Raw genomic sequence first — 23,530 nt, forward strand, 5'->3', positions numbered from 1 at the left:
ATTATTATTATTACTTAATTAAAACTTAGGCAGTCGGCAGTATTTTTCCAGCTTTCCTTCCTGCCTTTGGCAGTAGCGACTGTGTTGCGCCTACAGTATAGTTCATATTTCTATATTATTGCTCCTCTTGTGTAAAATGCGGTGGACGGATCTTGGTTATGTGTATTGTTTGCCTTGTCCATGGCCGTGTCCGAATACCCATACTAAGGTATTCAGTATTCATGAAACGTACAATGGGCAGATCTAGATTATATCAAAGGAAAACATTGATTCTATTGTCCCGCAAGGTATGAAAGACAATTTCGACTTTCCTCCTTCTGTCGCTGGCGGTGATGTCCTGTATCATGATGATATAGCAGCCAGGATATGGCAGGACTGAGCCAGACGAGGGTGACATTGAAATAAACACACCACCAGAATATTTACACGCATCTCCGTGAAAGAAGTACTATCTGACTTCTAATGTCGAATAGATGAGCAGTAAGCCGTTTCGAGAGGTACATTGATTTGGCGTGTTGGCCGGTAGCATCACTTGTCTCAGAAAAGTGCAGGCGCCCATGTGTGTGGCGGTGCGCGCTTAGCGGACTCTCCCGCCGTTAGAACGCACGGCTGTGGAAAATCACTGAGCTTTTGTCACCTTATCACTCAGAGCAGATTTAAAAACTGCCTCCGGCACATTTCAGGGCTGCATTTAATTACTGGGGAAATGGAGGCGTGTGCTCGTGCATGAGATTGCATCGGGCTGGGTCTCTGTGTGGGGAAGTGCGTGCGTGTTTGCCGTGCCTGCCTGTCTATAAGAGAGACAAACAAGGTGGGGTGGGGTATATTTGGCTGTCGCTTATATCATACCAGGCTGTCTAGCACCCACACTAACCTCATAAACTAACCTCAAGCAAGTCAGGAACCTCCCAGTATGTGACAGAGTTTCCAAAGTGCTGTGAACACTGTGATAAGTGCCTTTTCACAGCCATGGTGCTGTGTTGATTGAAATGCTCTGACATTAGTGTTACTCCACTGCCGCTTGAATGTCTCTTTCTCCGCAGTAGCTCCAGAGATCTGCTGGCTTTGTGTTAGGCCCCAGCGAGCAGGGCTGGAGAGCCCATTTGGAGTGCATTCAATAGAGCCAATTAACTGGCTAAATCACTAGTATTTCCCCTGCGAGCCTGTGTGAGACCCCAGCTCTGGCTATCAATCAGCAGTGTATGTGGAGATGCCAGGAGATCAGGCGGTCCAGCCTTGTGATATGCAGATTAGGCTAATGCACTTTTAACCCACATCAAATTTTCACAGAATCTTTTGGACATTCAGATCTGGTTTTGGTTTTCCCATCTGTAGATACGTTTCATATTTTCTTTTCTGAAGACTCCCTTTATACCGCTGAAAGCAAAACAACTACAGCTACTGTTACTGTACAGCCAACTCTGTGTGCTTTTATGCCTTCTTGTATGTTGACAGAGAGAGAGAGAGTGTTTGTGCGCATGTGTGTGCGCGTGTTTGTGCGCACGTGTGTGTGTGTGTACTGTATATTCAGGGTCTCATCGTATCCTTTCTTTACATCCAGAACAAGATGTTCATCTACAGAGGGAAGGAGTACGAGCGCAGGGAGGACTTTGAGGCCAGACTCCTCACCCAGTTCCCCAACGCAGAGAAGATGAAGACCACCACACCGCCCAGTGATGACATCAAGAACTCCCCCGGGCAGTGTATCCTTGCCTGAGACCGACACACATACACACACACACACATACAGGTGCATCTCAGAAAATGTGAATATTGTGGAAAGTTTTATTATTTTCCATAATTTAATTCAAAAAGGTAAACTCATAGATTCATTACACATGAAGTGAAATATTTCAAGACTCATTGCCTCCATGTTTCGCTCCATGTTGAATACAGGAAAGTTTCACTTTTTGAATTAAATGAAGGAAAATAATGAACTTTTTCACAATATTCAAATTTTGGGGGATGCACCTGTACACACACACGCGCACACACACACACACACACACACACACAGTGAGAGAGAGAAACATCTGTTAACCTTTTTTTTTTATGCTACTTCCTTCCGGAGAGTGTTTATTTCCTGTCCTACAGAGGTGACACATTCACACCTTTGACATTTAAGAATACATCCCTTAACGCTCCCTGGAACAGACATCCAGTGTTTCACGGTGAAGCCAATCCTGGAGCTCCCGCCCAAGTTCCAGAACAAGCCGGTCTCGGAGCAGATCGTCAGGTCAGTCCGGACCCTCCCTCCTCTCATTCCGCCCCCTTCCAGGCGACACCCCCCACCTCTGCAGTAGGGCCGCAACACAAACACAGTCAAACACTTCAGAATAAAATGACTTTGTGCAGCGCCACTGACGGGGTTTAGATCTCCCCGGAGGTTGGAGGACAGCTAGTAGCGACAGAGACAAAGCGCTCCGGGGGAGAGGCGAATAAATCTATATGTAAAATGTGTGCGGAGTGCAAACAACATTTGATCTTCCCTGTGTTTCCCAGCGTTATTAAGTCCTGCCCCAGAGCTGCGGTCACACTGCCGTGCACCTGTAACATTGTTGCGGCTTTGGCTCCAGAGACCCAACCAAGCCCCCCCCCCCCCCACCCGCACACACTTTACCCAGCTGTGTAAACACACCGAGATATGTCAGGACGATGCTACCCACCCCTAACACACACACACACACACACAAACACACGCACAAACACACATACACACACACAGGCAGGCCGTGTCTGTGGGCTCTGTCTCACATCCCTGCATTGATCCCTCTAGCAATACTGGGTATTTGTTTGTTCCTTTAGTTCGGTGTGAATATGGTAACTCTCTGTTAACAGGCAGGATTAGAGAGGCCTGCATGGGCACTGATAGAGGGATGGTCCTCTCCCTCCCTCCCCCCTCTTTCTCCCTCCCTCCATCCTTCCCACTCTCTCTCTCCCTCTTCCTCTCTCCCTCCATTTCTCTCTCCTATCCCTCTTTGGAAGATCAGTGGTGCATAACAATGAAGTGAAGCTGCTCGCCTCCCTGGCGTTGAAGCAGCCACACCACCAGCGGGCACGGATAGCTTATCCCAGACCGCCCTGTCCAGCCCGGCGCCATCGCGCCATCACGAGCCCCGCGGCGTCGTAATGCACCGTGAAGCGCTTTTCATCGGAGTGGCACGGTTGATTTAGAGCCCCATCATCAATCTGTTTATTGGACCGGAAACCCAGCGCTCTGCTTTTTGTCCGCAGCTTGTTAACCAGCTCCGTTAGGGAACGGCCGAGTGTGTGACTGGGCTTGTCCGGGAGGGTTCGGGTGGGGGGGGGGGGGGGGCGGGAACGGCCGAGTGTGTGACTGGGCTTGTCCAGGAGGGTTCGGGTGTGGTGGGGGGGCGGGGGGGGAGGCACTGTCCTCTCTCTCCACGCCGTCCGTCCTTGCCAATAACAAAGCTTGGCAGAACTCGCATTCAAGTTGGCCCGCTCTGTCGCGCCTGCTGGCCGCCCCTTCGTCAGTGGCCTGTCCTAGTCCCACGGGGGCTCGAAACGCAGCGCTGTTAAAAAGGTGCCCGCAGCGGTACACACTAACCGGCGGCCGGCTTGGAAACGCCACGGGTTCATTTGATATTTTAGTCATGTGGGTTTGCTAATACAGTCATACTCAGCTCAATAGCGGAACATATGGTGTGTTTTTGGGAAGGACACAGCTGTTGGAAGTGTCATTCTGTGTGTGTGTGTGTGTGTGTGTGTGTGCGTGTGCGTGCGTGCGTGCGTGCGCGCGTGTGCGTGTAGTCTATGAGATATAATCCAGTGACTGCATACAGTATGTGTGTTGTATGCCTTGTGTGTTGGGAGTGTGTGTGTACATGAGTGAGTGGGAGTGTGTTTGCGTCTATCCATAACACATCCTTTAAGTGTGAACATTCTATGAACCTGTGGATGCGGGTTGATGCTTGTCACTTCCCTGGTCCTGTCACATGCTCTGCAGCATCCCTTCACTTCTGACAGAGGCGGCTGTCTCCGTGGACACCGTCCACCTTAAAAGGGATTAACTTCCTTTGTATATGAGTGTGTTCTGCCTTGGACAGCTAGTCTAAGTGCAGCGGTAATTGTCACAGCTCCAGGTGAACCCAGAGTGTGCCCTGCGTTTGACCCGAAGCAACGCAATCGACCTCGGTAGATTCGCCAGAGCCGTTTTAATTGACTTCTTCCTCTGCTCCCCCAGCTTCTACACCATAAATGAAGTCCATAAATTCCAGTACTCCCGACCGGTGAGGAAGGGGGAAAAGGACCCAGACAACGAGTTCTCCGTAAGTCTGATGTTGGTGCTGTCGTACTCTTTATGGGTATTTTCACGTATTTGATTTGTTTACGGGTATACTGTAGCACACTGTGTAGTGTTAGTTGAGCATTTAGAATTGTAACTGTCAAAACTCACCTCTTCAGAAAGTACTACCAGGATACTTCCTCTTAAGCACCTATTGTATTTTTTCGAGTTTGCTACTCTTGCACTTTGGCTTTAGCACTAGATTATGTTCTTAGTCACTTGTTTCGAAAGGAGATACACTTGTAGTCAGGCGGCTTAGGACCAGATTTGAGAAGGATGGGGACGCGCCGGACAAAAGCACCACATTTTTTCCACAGGTTCTCTATCACCATAGCTTTCCATTTTTGATAGGAGCCACGTCATCAAGATGGCGGATGGCGGCCATCTGGGATTTCAAAGATGGCGACCATGTGAAATCTATAAGTGCCAATATATCGGGTTCCAAGCCACCTAGAAGGTCAATCTTGGTGTCAAAATATACATTTTCTGTGTCACGGAATGCAATAAAGCTAATTAGGATGTCACCAGATGATTATTTGTGCCAAAATCAAATAAATGTGTTCATTCTAGCAATGAATTTACAGACGTCTGACCTGACATCAGACGTCTGACCTGGCCCATCAGCCGACACCCAGTCCAGAAGGATGGGGATGGACCTTGGATGGAGAGAACCAGGTCTGGCTTCTTGTGTGGAGTACTCTCCCCATGGCTTCAAAAGCCTGCAGAGAACTGGTGAAGTGCAGCTGCAAAAGCTTGAGTGGGTGTGGTGCAAGGAGCAGTTGCAAGAAGGCACAGTGGAATTGCACAGAGCTTTGCAGCTGTAAATGTGAGATAATTTGATTATTTGTTAATAAATTTCAATCCAATTAACTCATGTTATCCTTGTATCTGACCGCTAACCGAGTTGAAAATTATGTAAATTCATTGCTAGAATGAACACATTTATTTGATTTTGGCACAAATAATCATCTAGTGACATTCTAATTAGCTTCAATGCATTCCTTGACCCAGAAAATGTATATTTTGACACCAAGATTGACCTTCTAGGTGGCTTGGATATTGGTACTAATAGATTTTACATGGTCACCATCTTTGAAATCCAAGATGGCCACCATCCGCCATCTTGATGACGTGGCTTCTATCAAATATTTACAGTTATGTGATGGAGAACATGTGGAAGAAATTTGGTGCTTTTGTCCGGAGCGTCACCAACATTTTGCTAAGCCGCCTGACTATTGTGAGTTCTGCCTAGTAGTAGTACACTGACTACTTACGTTCAATGCATAAAAACGTCTGCTAAATGATTTAAATGTAATTTGATTTGTTTACTGGTATAGCTGAGTAACTGTAGCGATAGAGCATTTAGCATTATACTGTTACTAGGCTATTTATCGAGTGTGTGCAGATCATGTGTGTACAGTGTAATGTTTATTGATGGTTTGCGTCTATAATGCTCACAGCGACGTCTGTGTGGAGAAGGCCGGGGCTCTCAGATCAATACAAAGCTTTTCACGCCCTCAACGACTAATTTACCTTCAGTCCCTCACCGGCCGCGGGCGACGCCCGTACGTCTCAGACTCTCTGTATCGACAGAACCACCAGCTGCTCCGATACGACGCCGTCTGTCAGTGTGACTCATCGTACAAACCACATATAGCAAAACTCTCCCAGCCCGCCTCGTTAGGGTTAGAACATAAAACGAATGCAGCTGTCGCCGCATAAATCGCTGGCTCATCATCTGACAATCGCATTATAAGACAGGGGAGGTCGCCCGTGTCAGACGCATGCAGCACGATTAAAGTAAAGTGACATGAAAGGCTTCGTGAGAGAGACCCTAGCATGACGGAGAGAACGTGCGACGTGTTGGGGAGGACGGTCGCTGTGTTGTTCGGGGCTGTCGGAGCAGGGCTTAATGAGCTGAGCCAACACAGCTTACTCCGACTCCCAGCTGCCTGACTCAGACGGACGCAGTTTACCTAACGCCCGACGCTGCTCGCTTTCCAAAACAACAAGAAAATAACCCACAAATTGTCCTGCTTTGCTATACAGTAGCACTTGCAATTATCTAACACCTGCCTCAAAAATTGTCAAAGTGCTTTTTCACACGTGGTTGTTACTTTTTTCCCCCTCACTCTCCGTACAGAACATGTGGATCGAGCGGACCACGTACGCCACCGCCTACAAGCTGCCTGGCATCCTGCGCTGGTTCGAAGTCAAGTCGGTCTCCACGGTGAGGCCTGATGTGTCAGGGCCAGCTAATCAGACGAGGATCTGCGCCCGGGGGTCGATACGATTGGTTACCTCGCCTGTAAAGGATGCTTCCATGACCCCCAAAAATATCTATACAGCCAATCCCTGTAAACAAGACACTTTAGGATCCCAAACCTGTATACTGTCAATGTTTCCCTCATAGAATTACAACCATGGGAAACTAGTTGAACTCTTGTTTGTATTCTCAAAGCCATGGGCAGAGAGGAGGCTCCGCTAGGAGCAGAGTGAGCCTGGCACTTCACCAACATGTGATTTTGAATAATGACTCTTTTATTCTGAGGTGCTTCCTTGTTCCTTGTTGAGTAGGGCCCGTGTGTCGGGCAGCACGTTCTCTCCAGGCTGTGATATTGACCGGGAGAGAGACTGTGGGGAGAGCAGCTGGAGTGCGGGATTGGAGGGCTATAAGGTTCCACTGTGAAGGGGCTTTATTGTATCAGTCATAGGCCAGACATGCGCATGCTTTTAACGTGCCGGTATTTTGTCCCAAAACAAATGTGCTACTTAGCGTAATTAGGCTCCCCTAGCATTCCACCATTAATCACATTTTATTTGTCGCTTTGATTAGTCCCTTTCATGTCAGTAAGTGGTGGATCTCTCCCTCTCCGTCTCTCTCTGTCTCTTTCTCTCTGTCTCTCTCTGTCTCTCTCTCTCTCTATGTCTCGTCTCTCTCTCTCTCTCTCTCTCTCTCTCTCTCTCCCTCTCTCCCTCTCTGTCTCCCTTGTTCTCTGGTTCTCTCTCCAGGATCAGTGATTATCTTCCAGCAAGGCTCCTCTCTATTGATTCACTCTGTTTACACGGTCATTAAGAACTGCACCACTGCAGACTGTGTACACACACACACACCTACACACACACACATGTGCACACGCACACACACACACAGTTCTGGAGAACCTGGCTAAACTCTCATCTGAAAGACTTTGTAACTAGAACTCGTGAATGCATGTTTGAATGCATTTTGAAGCTCTGCGCATGCGCACGTGCACATGTGAGCAGGACATGTTTGGTATTGCTTTGTTAGGTCAACAGCCTCCCATGTTGAGATATGGCCGTTTCAATCCCCCTCATTGATAGTGAATGGGGAGGATTTTTCGCTCCTTGAGCCCAAGTCTAAAAAAATGAATGGAGGGAGGAAATGTTTTTGGGCGTGTTTGGGTGGCTGTGTGGTACCCCCTTGGGTCGCAGCTAGTCTTGTCGAAAGCTTTTAATACTGTTGACCATACCCTACTTGACCATGCCTTACATATGTTCAAATCTATTGGTTTCAGCGCCAGAGTGTTGGCGAGGTTCCAAAACGACCTCTCTGGCAGAACTCGGTTCATCATGAAACAGGGGGTGAAGTCAAGTTTCAACAGCTCTCCAAATGTCCTACTTAATTAGCTGACAGCGATGTCAATGTGATGTCATTGGCTCACTGCCTATATATGGTAAATGGTAAATGGACTGCACTTATATAGCGCTTTTCCACCTTAGCGGCACTCAAAGCACTTTACAACGGCCTCTCTCACCCATTCACACACACATTCACACAACAATGGCGGTAGCTGCCATGCAAGGTGCTAACCTGCTCATTGGGAGCAATTTGGGGTTAGGTGTCTTGCTCAAGGACACTTTGACATGTGGACAGTTGGAGCTGGGATTCGAACCACTGACCCTTCGATCACTGAACGACCCACTCTACCAACTGAGCTACAGCCGCCCCCCATATATATGCCACGTTACCTGTCATGTATTTCATGCACTTAGATTCATAACAAATGAAAGACCACTCACTAAGAGATGACCAAGCACTGATCTCTACGAGACGGGGATGTTGCCCTCCCTCTCTTACTAGAAGGCTGATGCGTTGCTCCAGCTCTGTGTACAAAGCTGTTGCCTACGTACAGTATCTATGCTCCTCGCTTATTCGGTCATCACAGTCTACGTCAAGTCTACAGTGTACGTCAAGTCTGTACGTTCTCAGTGCCAAATATCCTTCACGAACCCCTAAGGCTAGGACCGAAATAGATCTTAAAGCTAGTGGAGAAGGTATCACTGGCAGCGTTCAAAGCTGTGATAGAGTAACAAGAGACTGTATATTGTCAGAAACCAGATCAATGTAGAGTGGTTGTTTAATCCCAGCTCCACTGGAGTGAAATCTCTCCTGCGGAAGGGCTTCGACAATAACAAAGGGCCCTCAATCAGTCACTCCAGCCAAGTGTTTCTCCAGAATATAGGAGCCGCTTCTGAAGGAAAATCTCCTATCAGATATTAGTAGAAGTGGCTGGTGGAATAGGGGATTTGGAGTCACATTAATCATGGAAAAACCATGTGGTGCAGATTATGCTTATGTGGAGATTGTGATTAAGCGCTGTCCCGTGTTAAGATGATATATGAACTGGTTACTTAACCTCGGACACTTAAGATATACGACCCCCAGTGACCGTGGCGACGGGACTGAAGTGTTAAAGAGGACTCTCATTACCACGGGTCGCGCATGATGACCTCACTTCCTCATCCCTCCCCGCGTTCCTTCCTGTGCCCAGGAGGAGATCAGCCCGTTGGAGAACGCCATGGAAACCATGCAACTGACCAATGAGAAGATCAGCAACATGGTGCAGAGGCACCTGAACGACCCCAACCTTCCCATCAACCCCCTCTCCATGCTGCTGAACGGCATCGTGGACCCGGCCGTCATGGGCGGCTTCACCAACTATGAGAAGGTACCGAGCCCGAGACACTCCCCTGTCTCCTCTCTGCTACACACCCAGCGGCTCTCCATCACTAGTAAAGCGGAACAATCTGTTCTTCTTTGGTTGATGCATGAAAGCCTTTGTGAATGCAAAGTGAAAACTAATGTTTATTCTGTGAGTGGGACTATGAACGCTGACAGCAACATTCCCCCGTCATCAGCCGTTTATGTAAACAGAAGGGATTGGTGTTGTTTGATACAGTAGTAGATGTATAAGAACGTTCCACTGGGTCTTAATCAGCGCAGAATCCCCACCTCAGGTCATTTCTCGCTCGGCGTTCGCTCCGCATATCTGGCTTTTCTGCTTGTTTATGAGAACGCCTGTGGCAGCTTGGTCGCTGCCCGTCTGTGGAAGAAGCTCTCCTGCCTGCCGGTTCCTTCATAAAACAGTCACAGCTGGGTGGTTCCCGTCATACATCACGTCCAAATGGATCCATTACTGCCCAGAGAAAGGAGAGAGAAAGCAGAGAGAACGTGGTGAAGTCTTCCCCCAGGTCATCGTGATCTGTGTGAAATAGTGAGGCTGCTTCCGGAGTGAAGAATGGCTCAGTTGAACATTTTCTCATCGTTTTCCCTCCCTCTATTCTCCCCGGTCTCCACTCTTCTACAACTTCTTCCTCACCCCCCCCTCCTCCACTGACCATTTTTCTCCTCCCCCTTTTTCCCTCTCCTCTACCCTCCTCTCCTCCCTCGCTTCCTCTCCTCTCCCCTCTTCCTCCTCTATCCCTCCCTCTCCTCTCTCCCTCTCCCTCTATCCCTCCCTTCCCTCTCTCCCTCTCCTCCATCCCTCTTTCTCCCTCTCCTCTCTCTCCTCTCCCCTGTCCCTGCCTCTCTCTCCTCCACTCTCTCCTCTCCCCTCCGTTTCACCCTTGCCCTTCTCTTAACCAGGCCTTCTTCAATGACAAGTACATGCAGGAGCACCCCGAGGACCAGGAGAAGATTGAGAAGCTGAAGGAACTCATCGCCTGGCAGGTGAGACCAACCCTAACCCCCCCCCCCCCCTCCTTCCCCTGTCAACAGAGAACAGAGACACCCCCCTCTTTATTTTCCAAACCCCATGTGTATACAGGGGAGATTCTATATGTCATGGCATTTAAACCCTGCTACCGAGGTCAAACACTGCTGTAGGACTGAGCTCTCAACAATGATGTTGGACTGGAAAGACAGTAGCTAACAACACACACACAGAGAAAATGCTCAGGCCTCTGGTTGGGCCCCGCCGTGACGCTAACTGGGGTGAGTTTAGAGCTTTTCTGTGGATAATCAGATCAGGGTGTGCTGTGGAAGCAGGCTCTAGTTAAGGAGTTCTGCTGTGAGGAGGGGTGATGAAAAGCACGGTGGTCCTGACTCCATTACACACTCACTGAGCTCTGAGGAGATGCACACACTCACCTAGCACAACACACGCACACACACTCACCTAGCACAACACACGCACACTCACCTAGCACAACACACACACACACCTACTCATCTAACACAACACACATACACTCACCCAGCACAACACACACACACTCACCAAGCACAACACACACACACACACCTACTCATCTAACACAACACACATACACTCACCCAGCACAACACACACACACACACACTCATCTATCACAACACACACACTCATCTATCACAACACACACACTCACCTAGCACAACACACACACACACACACAGACTCATCTATCACAACACACACACTCACCTAGCACAGCACACACACTCACCTAGCACAACACACACACACACACATACTCATCTAACACAACACACACACACTCACCCAGCACAAAACACACACACACACACTCATCTATCACAACACACACACACACTCATCTATCACAATACACACACTCACCTAGCACAACACACACACAGACCCATCTATCACAACACACACACTCACCTAGCACAACACACACACACACACACACACATTCTCCTAGCACAACACACACACACACACACACACACACTCACCTAGCACAACACACACACAGCACAATACACACACACACACAGCACAATACACACACACACAGAGACACATAGCACAATATACACACACACACACCTAGCACAACACACACAGAGCACAATACACACACACACACACACACACATACACACACTCACTGAGGCTCAGCTCCTTAAATCAACACACCTCCCTCCTTCACATTCTGGGATAAGCGTGAGCCCCCAGGATTGTGAGAGTGCAAAAACCCTCCAAATATAAACGTGTCACTGCTCTTAGCTTATGGTGAAACATGTTCTTTTTGTTATTCCTGGGAATCTGCGTTGTGTACCTACCTACCCAGGCATGGTAATTGTCTGTGCTGGAGAACAGTAGCCTGGTGGAGAACATGTACGGACGTCTGCAGGACATGAGTGAGGATCTCCTCCCAGCAGCACTTAGGGGCCACGGGGAATTGATTTTAATTGGTGTTTTTTGCCGAATCAAAATAGGCCTGGAAGGCACTCTGCTGTGTGTTCTTTCCCTGAACACTTCAGTAGGATGAGTTATAGGCTCGTCTCAGTATGTCTGTCCTCTGTGCAACTCATATGGACATGTGGTGTAGAATATCCCCAAATTATGACATTGTATTCATAGCAAACCTGGGTCGGAATATTAATTGAAAACATTGAATAACTTATTATTAAATAATGACCGAAACTCTGGCCACCGGACACACCAGGCGCGCTCAAGCAAACGCCTCGGTGGATTTAAAAGTGTTTAAACCCAGATCTGATCCATCTAACCTAATATGATGAACATATACTGTTCTCTTTTGGGGTTGCTGTCGAGATATGTAACCTATTTTTGCAAGCCTCACCTCCCTTTACAGATGAATTTAATTTGGACAGATTTGGGGGCAGTAACCCCCCATCCCCCCAGCAGATCAGGATTTTGCAGGGCGCTGTGGATTCGGTCCATTTGTCTTTGACACTGAACGCCAGCAATACGCTGACATTTACCCTTGAGCAGCAGTGTTTTGGGTCAGAAGACGTGTGGGGTGTGTTTATATTCATCTGCTAGCTAACAGTGCTGAATCATGGTATCTGAAGGACTCCCTCCATTTTAAAACAGGATGTGCGGGGGGGGGGGGGGGGGGGGTTAACAGTGAAACACCGTTTTAATGTCCCCCATTTAACTCAATTTGGAACATTTCCATTCTGACCGAGCTCAGTTAAGAAAAAAATAAGCTGTTCCAGGCTAGCGTTTTTGTTTTTTTTACATCCCATTTTGTGAGCGTTTGAAGCGTCAAGCAAATCAAATCAAACTTTATTTGTATAGCGCATTTCATACACCGAGGCAACAAAATGTGCTTTACAGAGAGCAGAGGTCCCACCAGAGGGAAGCAAAAAACTGTTCCACCCGGGGGCAAGAAAAGTGAGCTGTAAAAATTCTTCCCTGACCTCTCAGAGACAATCGAGCAAGCTCCTGGAAAATGTTAGTCTATGGGCTAAGAACATTTACAGTGCAATAAACATGGGCTAAATACTTATTAAGAGACTTGACTAACAGTAGAGTGCACAAATAGTTACATAGATGTTCGCTACATAGTAGGCCATTATGTGTTAGCTATCCCTGTAGTCTCTAATATGATATTTAAGTGAATCATATAACAAAGCACAGTCAGCTCTTAGCAGAACAGGCTCATAGAGAATGTTGCAGAGCAGAGATGGGGAGACGGAAGGCATCGAGACAAGAGAAAAAGAGGTAGGGTTGGCTGGATAGGGACAGCTGACCACACAGAGTGGGAGGAGCTAGACACAAGAAGGCCTCTCCAAGAGCCATTTGGAGCACCTTGGCCGAGGACGGGGGGGTTCTTGGGGACCTGCTAGAGGGTGGCCTGCAGGAGACAGGACCTGTTTAGAGTATAAGAGGGAGACACACTAGGGAGGAGGGAGGAAGACAGAGAAGAGAAAAGCTCTTATCTGTTGTGCTGATCACAGGAAGGCGTTTGAGATGACAGCCGCGGCATCTCCGTTCCTGCTACGCCTGCTTTCATGTCTCCACAGCTCAGATCAGCCCACAGATGAAAGCTCCCGTCAACAAACCAAATGCCATTTTGTTGTGGAAAACAAAACTGCAACATCGTGAAATACCCAATATAAGCCCACATAAAAGCATGACACCATAACGAGAACTCTCAGAGACGGCCAAGGCCATTCATACAACGTATTGTAAGCATTCGTATCGTAAGCATTCTCAGGTTTCACTCCTCGGATCAGTCTGGACTTGTTTGGGTTCATTCTTTTCACTCGTCGGTTCCAATAGCCGGCCATGTAGGTCTGGTCTAGCCATGTGACTGATGACTGTTGCTAGCCGACGTGTGATTCATTGTTCTGATTGATAGGAAGTTGATGCCCCTTGGCTCAAGCGAGGTTCCTCACCACTGAGCGAGGTGACAGGATATGTTAGCGTAGCAATCGGTCCGCTTCACCGTGGTTGCCGGGACCCTGTCTCGGTGAAGTCATCAGGAACAGTTATGCTAAGTATGATAGTCCGTTGTGGTGACACTATTCTGTCAGCCACAACTGTTACCCAACGGCCGCAGTTGACAGAGGAGTGACACAACAATAGGAGCGTTAATAAGACGATGATCAATATGTCCAATCCGGCGGTGAGCAGCCTCCCTGCCACGCCTGTGCGTCTGGTATCGACGTGCGCGTCAGCCTGAAGCGCCGCTAAAGCCAGACGGACAAAGTGCAGCTGTCTTGACGCCACTCGCACCCTCAGATGACGGCTTCTGATGAAGTTTTTGTTTCGCCAGACGTTATTTTTCTACTGTTCTGTGAAGTGGGGGATCGGTGCCCTCTCTCTCTCTCTCTCTCTCTCTCTCTCTCTCTCTCTCTCTCTCTCTCTCTCTCTCTCTCACACGCGGACTGAGCCAGTGTTCTCTGTGAATGCCCTTAATCTTCATGCGTTGCCATTAGGCCCGTGTCACAAACGCCATCTGTCTGCCCCCGTCACCCCCGGGCGCGCGTCTGAACACTCCTCCTCTCCGCTCCGCCTCTAGTGAACAATTACTACCGAATTAACACGTGGGTCGGTGGCCGATATGGCGAAGGTTAGCGCCGAGTTAGAACTTGAGTTCCCCCCGGAGTCTAATTAGCACATGCTAACTGTTGGCCGCAGGTGAGAGTCTATCCGCGTCTTCGACAACTCTTCGCACACAGCGCAACTTTCCTGTTCAACAGTTCCAGCACGCACGGGCACAGAGGAAGACCTCCTCAGCACGCACTCTTCTTCACTCGCAGCCAGTCAATCCATTTATTAAACACAACATGGCGGTCGTCTGACCTTCACCAGGTAAGTTCGTCTCTTGAAGGTCAGTCTGCTGAAGGTCAGGCGACAGAAACGTGTTTTATAAATTGTCTTGACTGCGAGTGAAGAAGACGGTGTGCGGGAGTTCCTTCTCTCTACTGAGGTCGACCGTCGGTCCTCGTCTCTGACGCGCCTGTCACACTACAGATGTGCAGCACTTCTACTCTTCAGCAGCGCGCTTGGGTGAAATGCACCAATCTATTCCGGAAGTCCTTGCTTATGTTTGCGTTGTTCTGAACATCCTGGTGTGTGTGGGTGTGTGTGGGTGCGTGCGTGCGTGCGTGCGTGCATCGTGGCGGTGGCCATCTGCAGCCAGACTCCGCCACCGTGGAGGTGTTCTGTTGCCATGCCGCCACTCAGCTGTTATGTCATCCCCGTGGCTATAAAAAGACACTGGGTTTCCTGGGAGACGTGAGTCTTGCCTCAGCCTTCGCTATCTCTCTCTCTTTCTCTCTCTCTCTCTCCTCATCCATCTTCCTCCTTCTCGCCCCTCTTTCCTCTCTCCTTTATTTCTCTCTCCCACACTCCCCTCTGTCCCCCCTCTCTCTCCCCCCCCCCTCTCTCCTCTGAGAGCTCCCCGTGGTGATGATGGAGGTGCTCAGTGTGAGGGGGGGAATCCCCCCGGGGCCACCCGGCGCCACCATGTGCTCGTTTGTCTTCGCGCGGGAGCCCGATGCGCGCCGCTCAGGGGACCTGGTCACACAATCACTTCCACCCTGACAGCCCGGAGGCTCGGCCATGAGCAGCCTCGGCCTCAGCCCTAGCCTCCCTCTGCTGACCGCCGCCGTCTCAGACACACCGGGCGCTAGTGTCGGTCGCTGGTGGGAAAACGCACACGATTTTTGGGAGCATATCTCCTAGAATTGTCCGTCGAATGCATCAGGAAATGTTCCGTTGTCAGTCTTGAGTGTACTCACAGTTCGCTTTCTCACCCTTTCAAATGCCGCTCTACGCTTTTGAAAATCCAGTCTGTGAATGTTACCAAAGATTGCGTCATTTAGAAGTGCCGTAGTTCAGTATGGCTTTGCTCAGGGACTGTGAGCACTCAGATCAGTCAATAGACTGGTGAGCAGAGCTATGATGAGGAGGAGGATAGAGTCTTAGGAACAGACCAGGTCAACACACAGTCACATGTGTAACCGAGTGAAACGTGGAGTAGGTGGCGAGCCTCACTCCTTAATGGAGCACTGACGGTGTCTCCGAGAGGGACGTCCCTATTGGCGCAACTGTCAGCGCCTCCACTTCACAAGCGGGAGACCCGGGTTCTAATCCAATCCTGGGCATGCCGAAACAGAGGGGTTACGCACACACACACACACACACACACACACAAAAAGGCCTGGCTTCTCTATGCCAGAGTTCACACACCTATTTGTGCTCTGAATAATTCCTGTTGTTGTCATGAATAAGTTCTTCATTAAAACATCTGTGCGTTAATGGAGGAGCTGTGGAGGACTGGGTGTCTGCTGGCTTTGAAACCTCTAAATGCAGCCCTTGATGTGAGGGAGGCTCGCTGGCGGACACTCACACTAAATCCCTTCTAATTTACCTTTTGTTTTCACATACACGCCGGACAGCGCACTAGCAGCATTTCATTTGCAGTCAACAATATTTCTCATTTATTCCAGGGACTTTGTAGAGACATTCTCATCTTCAAACTTGAGGAGATAAATTGTACAGTAGCTATCGTTCTCTGTAATAGCATTTCAGCTTGTGTTGCTGCCACATGCGTGTAGCTGAATCTGATCTCTTCTGAAAATCATTATAAGCAAACAAGAACCAGTTCAGGCATTTCCAGGCAGCAGAGACACAAACTGTGCTCAGCACCGTTTCCCACCTCCCCATAGTTACCTGGGAGAAACCGCACCAGCAGTGTTCCCTAATTGCCGGTTGTCTGCGATTTTGGCTTCTCTCCCCCGAGTGGCATTTGTGTGTGTGTGTGTGTGTGTGTGTTTGTGTGTGTGTGTGTGTGTGTGTGTGTGTGTGTGTGTGTATGTGTGTGTGTGTGTGTGTGTGTGTTTGTGTGTGTGTGTGTCTTAGGCTATTTGCTGCTTCTGTGTCGTGTGATATGGGAGCTCTAGTGTCTGATGGCACAATGCGTGTGCATTCTCATTCTCAAAAAACACACAGAGTAGTAACATTCAATCATTTATTTACCGATATATATAACATTGCTGTACTTCATCCAACAGATATAGACGTTTTTTGTTATTAATCATGTTTTCAAAATCTCTCTCTCTCTCACACACACACACACACAGATCTGTTTGTGTGATTGGATCCCAGTAGAGAGACTTCAGGTCATAGGATCAAATGTGATCAATGGTGTGTCCTCTGAAGCTTGTAGAAATGGAATTCCTCTTTTGGCCCTGTGGTATGTGGGATGTAATGAGCGCTCCTGTGTGTGTGTGTGTCTCAGATTCCATACCTGGCCGACGGGGTGCGCATTCACGGAGAGAAGGTGACAGAGGCCCTGAGGCCGTTCCACGACCGCCTGGAGGCCTGCTTCAAGCAGCTCCGCGAGAAGGTGGAGAAACAGTACGGAGTGAAGACACTGGTAAGATCCCCCGCCCTCCCCTCCCGTAGCCCCTCCCCTCCACTCCCCCGCCCTCCCCTCCCGTATCCCCTCCCCTCCACTCCCCCGCCCTCCCCTCCCGTAGCCCCTCCCCTCCACTCCCCCGCCCTCCCCTCCCGTATCCCCTCCACTCCCCCGCCCTCCCCTCCCGTAGCCCCTCCCCTCCACTCCCCCGCCCTCCCCTCCCGTATCCCCTCCCCTCCACTCCCCCGCCCTCCCCTCCCCTCCCGTAGCCCCTCCCCTCCACTCCCCCGCCCTCCCCTCCCGTAGCCCCTCCCCTCCACTCCCCCGCCCTCCCCTCCCGTAGCCCCTCCCCTCCACTCCCCCGCCCTCCCCTCCCGTAGCCCCTCCCCTCCACTCCCCCGCCCTCCCCTCCCGTATCCCCTCCCCTCCACTCCCCCGCCCTCCCCTCCCGTAGCCCCTCCCCTCCACTCCCCCGCCCTCCCCTCCCGTAGCCCCTCCCCTCCACTCCCTCGCCCTCCCCTCCCGTAGCCCCTCCCCTCCACTCCCCCGCCCTCCCCTCCCGTAGCCCCTCCCCTCCACTCCCCCGCCCTCCCCTCCCGTAGCCCCTCCCCTCCACTCCCCCGGCCTCCCCTCCCGTAGCCCCTCCCCTCCACTCCCTCGCCCTCCCTCCCGTAGCCCCTCCCCTCCACTCCCCCGCCCTCCCCTCCCGTAGCCCCTCCCCTGCCCTTCCCTCACGTAGCCACTTCCCTCCCCTCCCGTAGCCCCTCCCCTCCACTCCCCGGCCCTCCCCTCCCGTAGCCCCTCCCCTCCACTCCCCCACCTCCCCTCCCGTCTCCACTCCCCTCCACTCCCCCGCCATCCCCTCTCCACTCCCCTCCACTCCCGTCTCCCCTCCCCTCTCCCCCGCCCTCCCCTCCCGGCAAGTCTAATTGACCAAAGTGCTGAACAGGCTAAAATCCCCTGTCTCCCCTGCTACATCCTCATGTTGAGGGTTGTATAGTGAAGTGTGTATTTACAGTAACAAAGGAAGCCTACTGGACTGGAAGTTGTAGCGCACTGAAGCCGTCATTTTCTCCTCCTCTCCTGAGGACCCCTCTATTAGCTGTTTGTTTTCAGCCAGAGTCAGCTCTTCTCTGCTGGACTGGGCAGACAGCGCTGTGCAGCCGTGTTTGAGAGTAGGCAGCTAGGGTCCAAATCCCACAGCTCCACTGAGCTGGGTTTGCCTTAATTGTGGGCCAAGCCAGCCAGCGTTTTGCAGGAACTTGCCTGAGGTAAAGACCGGCTTCAAAGGGAGAAGCCCTTTCGAAAAGCGGGACCTTTCAAATGATACCTCAACCGACCCTTAGCGGGCTCGCTGTAACAGCCTTCCGCACCAGGCTTCCTCCACATCGCATGCCTTTAAAAACTGTATTCTTACCTGGATTTATGCCACAACAAACTTCTCCCCGTTTTGTGCCACCAAGGTATCGCTGACATTTTTACAGCAAGACTTCATGTTACACCGTGTTACACCATGGCCCTCTTTCTCTACCCGTAGAGAACAACCAAATCCCAAGCGACAGCCAGTGATCAGCAAGTCTGCCACGACCGCGAGGTCTCCTCCCGTACTCAGCGCTCTCCCAGAATCGCAGACAACCGGCAATTAGGGAGCCCCATGGTGCCCAGCTCCCGGGCCCTGCTTCTTTAATAGCAGCTGTGGCAGACTGGCGCTGATGCCAGGTAGCGGGTAGCAATCACTCAGGCAGGCAGCAGAACCTACATGATATAAATCCTGGATACAGGGACCTGTGATGGGGGGCCACAGGCTCTGGCGGTCTGTGATGAATATGCTCTAGGAGCCAACTCAGGCAGCGGCCAAGGCCGTGGGACTGGGAGAGATACGACGGGCCTAGATTTAGAACAGACCTCACCTCTAACGTGTTATGTCATGTCAAATGTCCCTTTGGCTCATAATTGAATGTGCTGTCAGCCATGTGGCGTAGGAAATGACAGTCCTTGTGAAAACGAATGGGTTTAACCTGGGTGGGATAATACTCTCATTCTGTCTGTGTGTTTGGCAGCCTGTGGCTGATGAGTGGCGGGGGTCTCGTCCTCGCTCCATGGTGCGCTCCTTCACCATGCCCTCCTCCCAGAGACCCCTCTCTGTGGCGTCTGTCACCTCCATCTCCTCCGACAACTCGCCATCCAGGCCCGGGTCCGACGGGTAAGTCCCTCCCCCTGCCCTCACCTCGCTATGACCGCTATGACACCCATAGCCACACCCATATTAGTTCTACCATTTTAGGAAGTCAGCTCTGGAACAGACCTGGTTAGAAATACTGTTCATTGTTTTTTCAGTGTTCATCATTTTTGTTACTTCTCTGTGCATGACTGCTCTTGTCTGGCAAAGGGAACCAATGGGCTGGTCTCAAATATGAAACCTCTTTAGAGATGTAAGGCATTTTGATTCGATTAATTTTGATAATCACTTTTTTTAACGAATTGATGAAATAGAAATGGAGCTGACCTCTGCTCTGGCAACGCTCCCGCAGTCGCAGCACCCCGTCCACCTCCAGGGGTCCAGTAGAAAGGCTTTATTTGTGTGTGACCTTGGCCTTGCTGTTCCCCTCTCCCTGTTCCCTGTCGGCCAGATTTGCCCTGGAGCCTCTCCTGCCAAAGAAGCTGCACACCAAGTCCCAGGACAAGCTGGACCGCGACGAGCCTGACCGCGAGCGCAAGGAGAAGAAGAAGGAGAAGAGGAACAGCAAGCACCAGGAGATCTTCGACAAGGAGATGAAGACCACCGAGATCCCGCTGCAGCCCGCCGAGGCCGTCATCCTGTCAGAGACGGTGAGGAGTGCTCCCCCCTCCCTTCGTCTCGGACCTCTTCAACACTCCATCTCTACTCCTCCACCATCTCACTCCATCTCTACTCCTCCACCATCTCACTCCATCTCTACTCCTGCACACTGGAACATGCGTCAGACATCCAAGAGTTTATTTGACGTTTCGGTCAAAGGACCTTCATCAGAAATGCAGCTTAATGCTGAATACATTATGCTGCCTGCACACTGCTCCAACCAACTCTCAACTGACTAAAGTTGTGTGCTCGCGCATCACTCCTTGTCCACAGATCAGCCCCCTGAGGCCCCAGAGACCAAAGAGTCAGGTGATCAACCTGCTGGCCGTAGACCGCCGTCTCTCCGTGTCCCCCGGACCTCCTGGGACCCCCTCCTCCTCCTCCTCCTCTTCCTCGCCCGGACCCCCGCCCATCACCCCCCGGAGCAAGCTCTCCTTCAGCCTACACACCGGCTCCAGTGAGTACACACACACACACACACACACACTCCGCCCCCTCTCACAGCCACGGTGGCTGCCGTCTATCTAAGCCTTCTCTCTGCCCTCCTCCGGCTCTGCCACTGGTCTTGTGTCAGTCCAGTCACGTCTCCGTAGAGTGCGCCTGGTGTTCAGCTCACATCTGGAGCTCAGCCATCGCTGTGTGTGTGTGTGTGTGTGTGTGTGTGTCCTGGCTTTCGCGGCTCCCTGCGGTGTCTGAGAACAGAAAGCCTCTCGTCATCGCCGCGGTTTCCTCTCTGAGACGATATTTAACCAGGCCAAAAGTCCTGGAGGTTTTTTTTGGGACCGCGGCCGGGCACGACGGGTCGGTAGGACAAGTGAAATCTCACATACAACTACCAAAACACTGTCCTGTAACCCTCCTGCCCTGGATACTCCACCGTGAGGAGTGAGAGAAATGTGGCTTCCCTGTACTTTTACTGTATGACACTTTTGAGCTGATCTATTGTTTTTAATGTAAACATAAAACATAAAAGTTCGGAAATTTGTGTTTGGTAGATTTTTACTCTGTTGTAACAATGTTTATTGGCAATACATTTTATTTATTTATACCGTTGGAAAGCCTGTTCATTTCCCTTTTAAATGGTGCCCCATTTGTATGGAACATGCATTCGAGGGATGAGCATGTGGTGTGCCGCCCATGAAAAATGTGACAACTCTTCTCTGCTCATGCCAAAAAGCTTATTCTGCTGTTGCTATAATTGCCTGTTTGGTGGGTTGGATGATTGAAATCTAAAAGCGTCCTCTGTTGCCCCCTGCAGGCCTGGAGCTCAACGGGATGGGCTCCTCCGAGAAGGGCGAGACCCCTCCGCCCTTGCCGGTGAAAGGCAGCACAGCCGACTACGGGAACCTGCTGGATAATCAGGACCCGGCGAGTCCCACGACGCCACCGCCGCCCCCGCCGCATCAGAGGGTAGGTGTTTTCTATTGAGTGCCTCTTGCGGGTGGGGAGTGTTTTCTAATGAGCGCCTCCTGTGGGTGGGGAGTGTTTTCTATTGAGCGCCTCCTCCGGGTGGGGAGTGTTTTCTAATGAGCGCCTCCTGCAGGTGGGGAGTGTTTTCTAATGAGCGCCTCCTGCAGGTGGGGAGTGTTTTCTATTGAGCACCTCCTCCGGGTGGGGAGTGTTTTCTAATGAGCGCCTCCTGCGGGAGCGCAACGCTGGCCTCCACGCCCGGACGGACTCGGGATAAACACTAAAAGTGTGCGCACCATCAGTGCATGTGTGCTTGTGTAGGGGGTGTTGCAATTGTCTGTGTGTGCGTGCATGTGAGTGGCGTGGCCGGTCGTCTAGCCGGTCGGCGCCGGAGAGTCCGCCGCGCGCGTCACCCCGGAGTGCCATTATTTAACCCCCCCCCCCCCCCCCCATCGGCCGTGCCCGCCCAGGGCCGTGATTGATTGGATGATTACTTTACCTTTCACATCCATCAGGTGCTCTCCAGCTGTTCATCAGCCACCGCTCCCCACACCGCCACGCTGGCTCTTCTCTCCGTTAACTAATCTTATTTATCCCCTGTCGCGGCCCATGGACAGGTAGTGAAATGGAGCTGTGCAGATAACTGGTGCGCGAGGGCGACAGTGATTTAGTAGGAACAGATGTTCCCCAGCTCGACTGACAGCGGGTTGGATCTTAGTCCTTGACTGAACATAGATGTTGTCTTTTCACGCCAAAAAAACTCTCGCCGTGCAGCTTGGCTGACTCCAGCCTGTTGGGAAGTCTCTGGAAACTGAACAGTACGGGATTTTTTCCCGACAGTCAGTGTAGAGGGCCTTTGATCTCTTTATTCAGTTTCTCGTGAGAGGCCCCTGGATAGAACATGAATCCGCACGTGAATACAGCAGAGTCTTGGTAGTGTCTGAATCTCCGAGCCACAATGACAACAAGTTGACAGATTTAAAGAGAGAAGCAACTTTCTCTGCGAGGTACAGTACAGGTACTGTACAGCATAGCTCGGGTACAGAGTCGAGCTTTAGATAGATTAGCTCACAATAGAACGACTCGGGCCTTTATTTCCTGTGTGACGGTCTTGACTGTACTGTACTTGTACTGTATGTTTTCCCTTCGTGCAGCACCTGCCCCCTCCTCTGCCCAGCAAGACGCCCCCTCCACCCCCACCCAAGACCACCAGGAAACAGGCGTCCATTGATTCAGGAATCGTACAATGAACAAAGACACTGGCACTCTGCAGGAAACATCAGCGTCATCCATCTACGGACCCCGCTGCTCACGCCCACCCTCTCCCAGGCTGACCAGATGAATACCTCACTTCTCTGATTCTCCTGACCCCTCGTGTGTGATGATGATGCAGTCTACCATAGGGAATTTGTTGCACAGATTAGTAGTGACCGAATGTGTCGATGCTGTGTCCCCCACACCACTGCCAGACCCACGTCAGTGTTCAGTCTCAGATCAGCTGGACGGCCAACGACCAACACGCGCGCCCTCTCAAAGACATGACGAGAGCACATCCATAAGTAAAACATCACTTTATTACAGTGGTTATTCCTTTTTTTTCTTCGTTTTTTCCCATTTTCATATTCACGCTATGTACAGTTTTGTATATATGATTTTATTTTATTTCAGTTTTTCTCTGTGGATTTTATTGTGACTTTTTTGTATTAACATTACATCAGATTAACTGGCATTTATATCCAAAAAAAAGGGCTTGTAGGTTTTGAAATGACAGGGACTGTAAAGAATTGGTATGTGAGTGTACCTAGCATTGATTTTATTGGTAAGATTGTGTTTTTGGAGTGCACACAACTAACTCCTACCACATTATCATTGTATATCATTGATTTGTTGTAGTATGCTGTAACCTTGGATTTCAATAACTTTGACTGTTCCCCCAATTCACTACTGACTTCTGAATAAACTTTCAAATGTATGTATTTTTAAAACTCTTTGTGGGTGTCATTGATTTGCAGCAGTCAGCAATATCATAGTGAATGCTTGTGTGTGCAAACCAAGGTTATTATAGTTAACGAAAACTAACTAAAAAACGAAAACTA

At 50.4% G+C, this 23,530-nt stretch overlaps 1 protein-coding gene across 1 annotated transcript in view; it reads left to right on the plus strand.

Annotated features, from left to right (window-relative positions):
- The window catches only part of dock1 (dedicator of cytokinesis 1), a 246,792-nt gene extending 223,622 nt beyond the window's left edge, over positions 1 to 23,170 (plus strand). The window contains exons 41-52 of the mRNA XM_084456190.1: positions 1,562 to 1,703; positions 2,155 to 2,236; positions 4,205 to 4,289; positions 6,450 to 6,536; positions 9,103 to 9,279; positions 10,197 to 10,280; positions 17,066 to 17,203; positions 19,246 to 19,388; positions 19,816 to 20,014; positions 20,298 to 20,481; positions 21,283 to 21,434; positions 22,589 to 23,170. Of these exons, the coding sequence (XP_084312316.1) occupies positions 1,562 to 1,703; positions 2,155 to 2,236; positions 4,205 to 4,289; positions 6,450 to 6,536; positions 9,103 to 9,279; positions 10,197 to 10,280; positions 17,066 to 17,203; positions 19,246 to 19,388; positions 19,816 to 20,014; positions 20,298 to 20,481; positions 21,283 to 21,434; positions 22,589 to 22,684 (1,569 nt within the window). The 3' untranslated portion in view covers positions 22,685 to 23,170. The remainder of the gene's footprint in view (positions 1 to 1,561; positions 1,704 to 2,154; positions 2,237 to 4,204; positions 4,290 to 6,449; positions 6,537 to 9,102; positions 9,280 to 10,196; positions 10,281 to 17,065; positions 17,204 to 19,245; positions 19,389 to 19,815; positions 20,015 to 20,297; positions 20,482 to 21,282; positions 21,435 to 22,588) is intronic.
- The last annotated feature ends 360 nt before the right edge of the window (positions 23,171 to 23,530 follow it).

This window comes from Borostomias antarcticus (assembly GCF_949987555.1).
Source record: "Borostomias antarcticus genome assembly, chromosome: 22".
Taxonomy (NCBI): Eukaryota; Metazoa; Chordata; class Actinopteri; order Stomiiformes; family Stomiidae; genus Borostomias; species Borostomias antarcticus.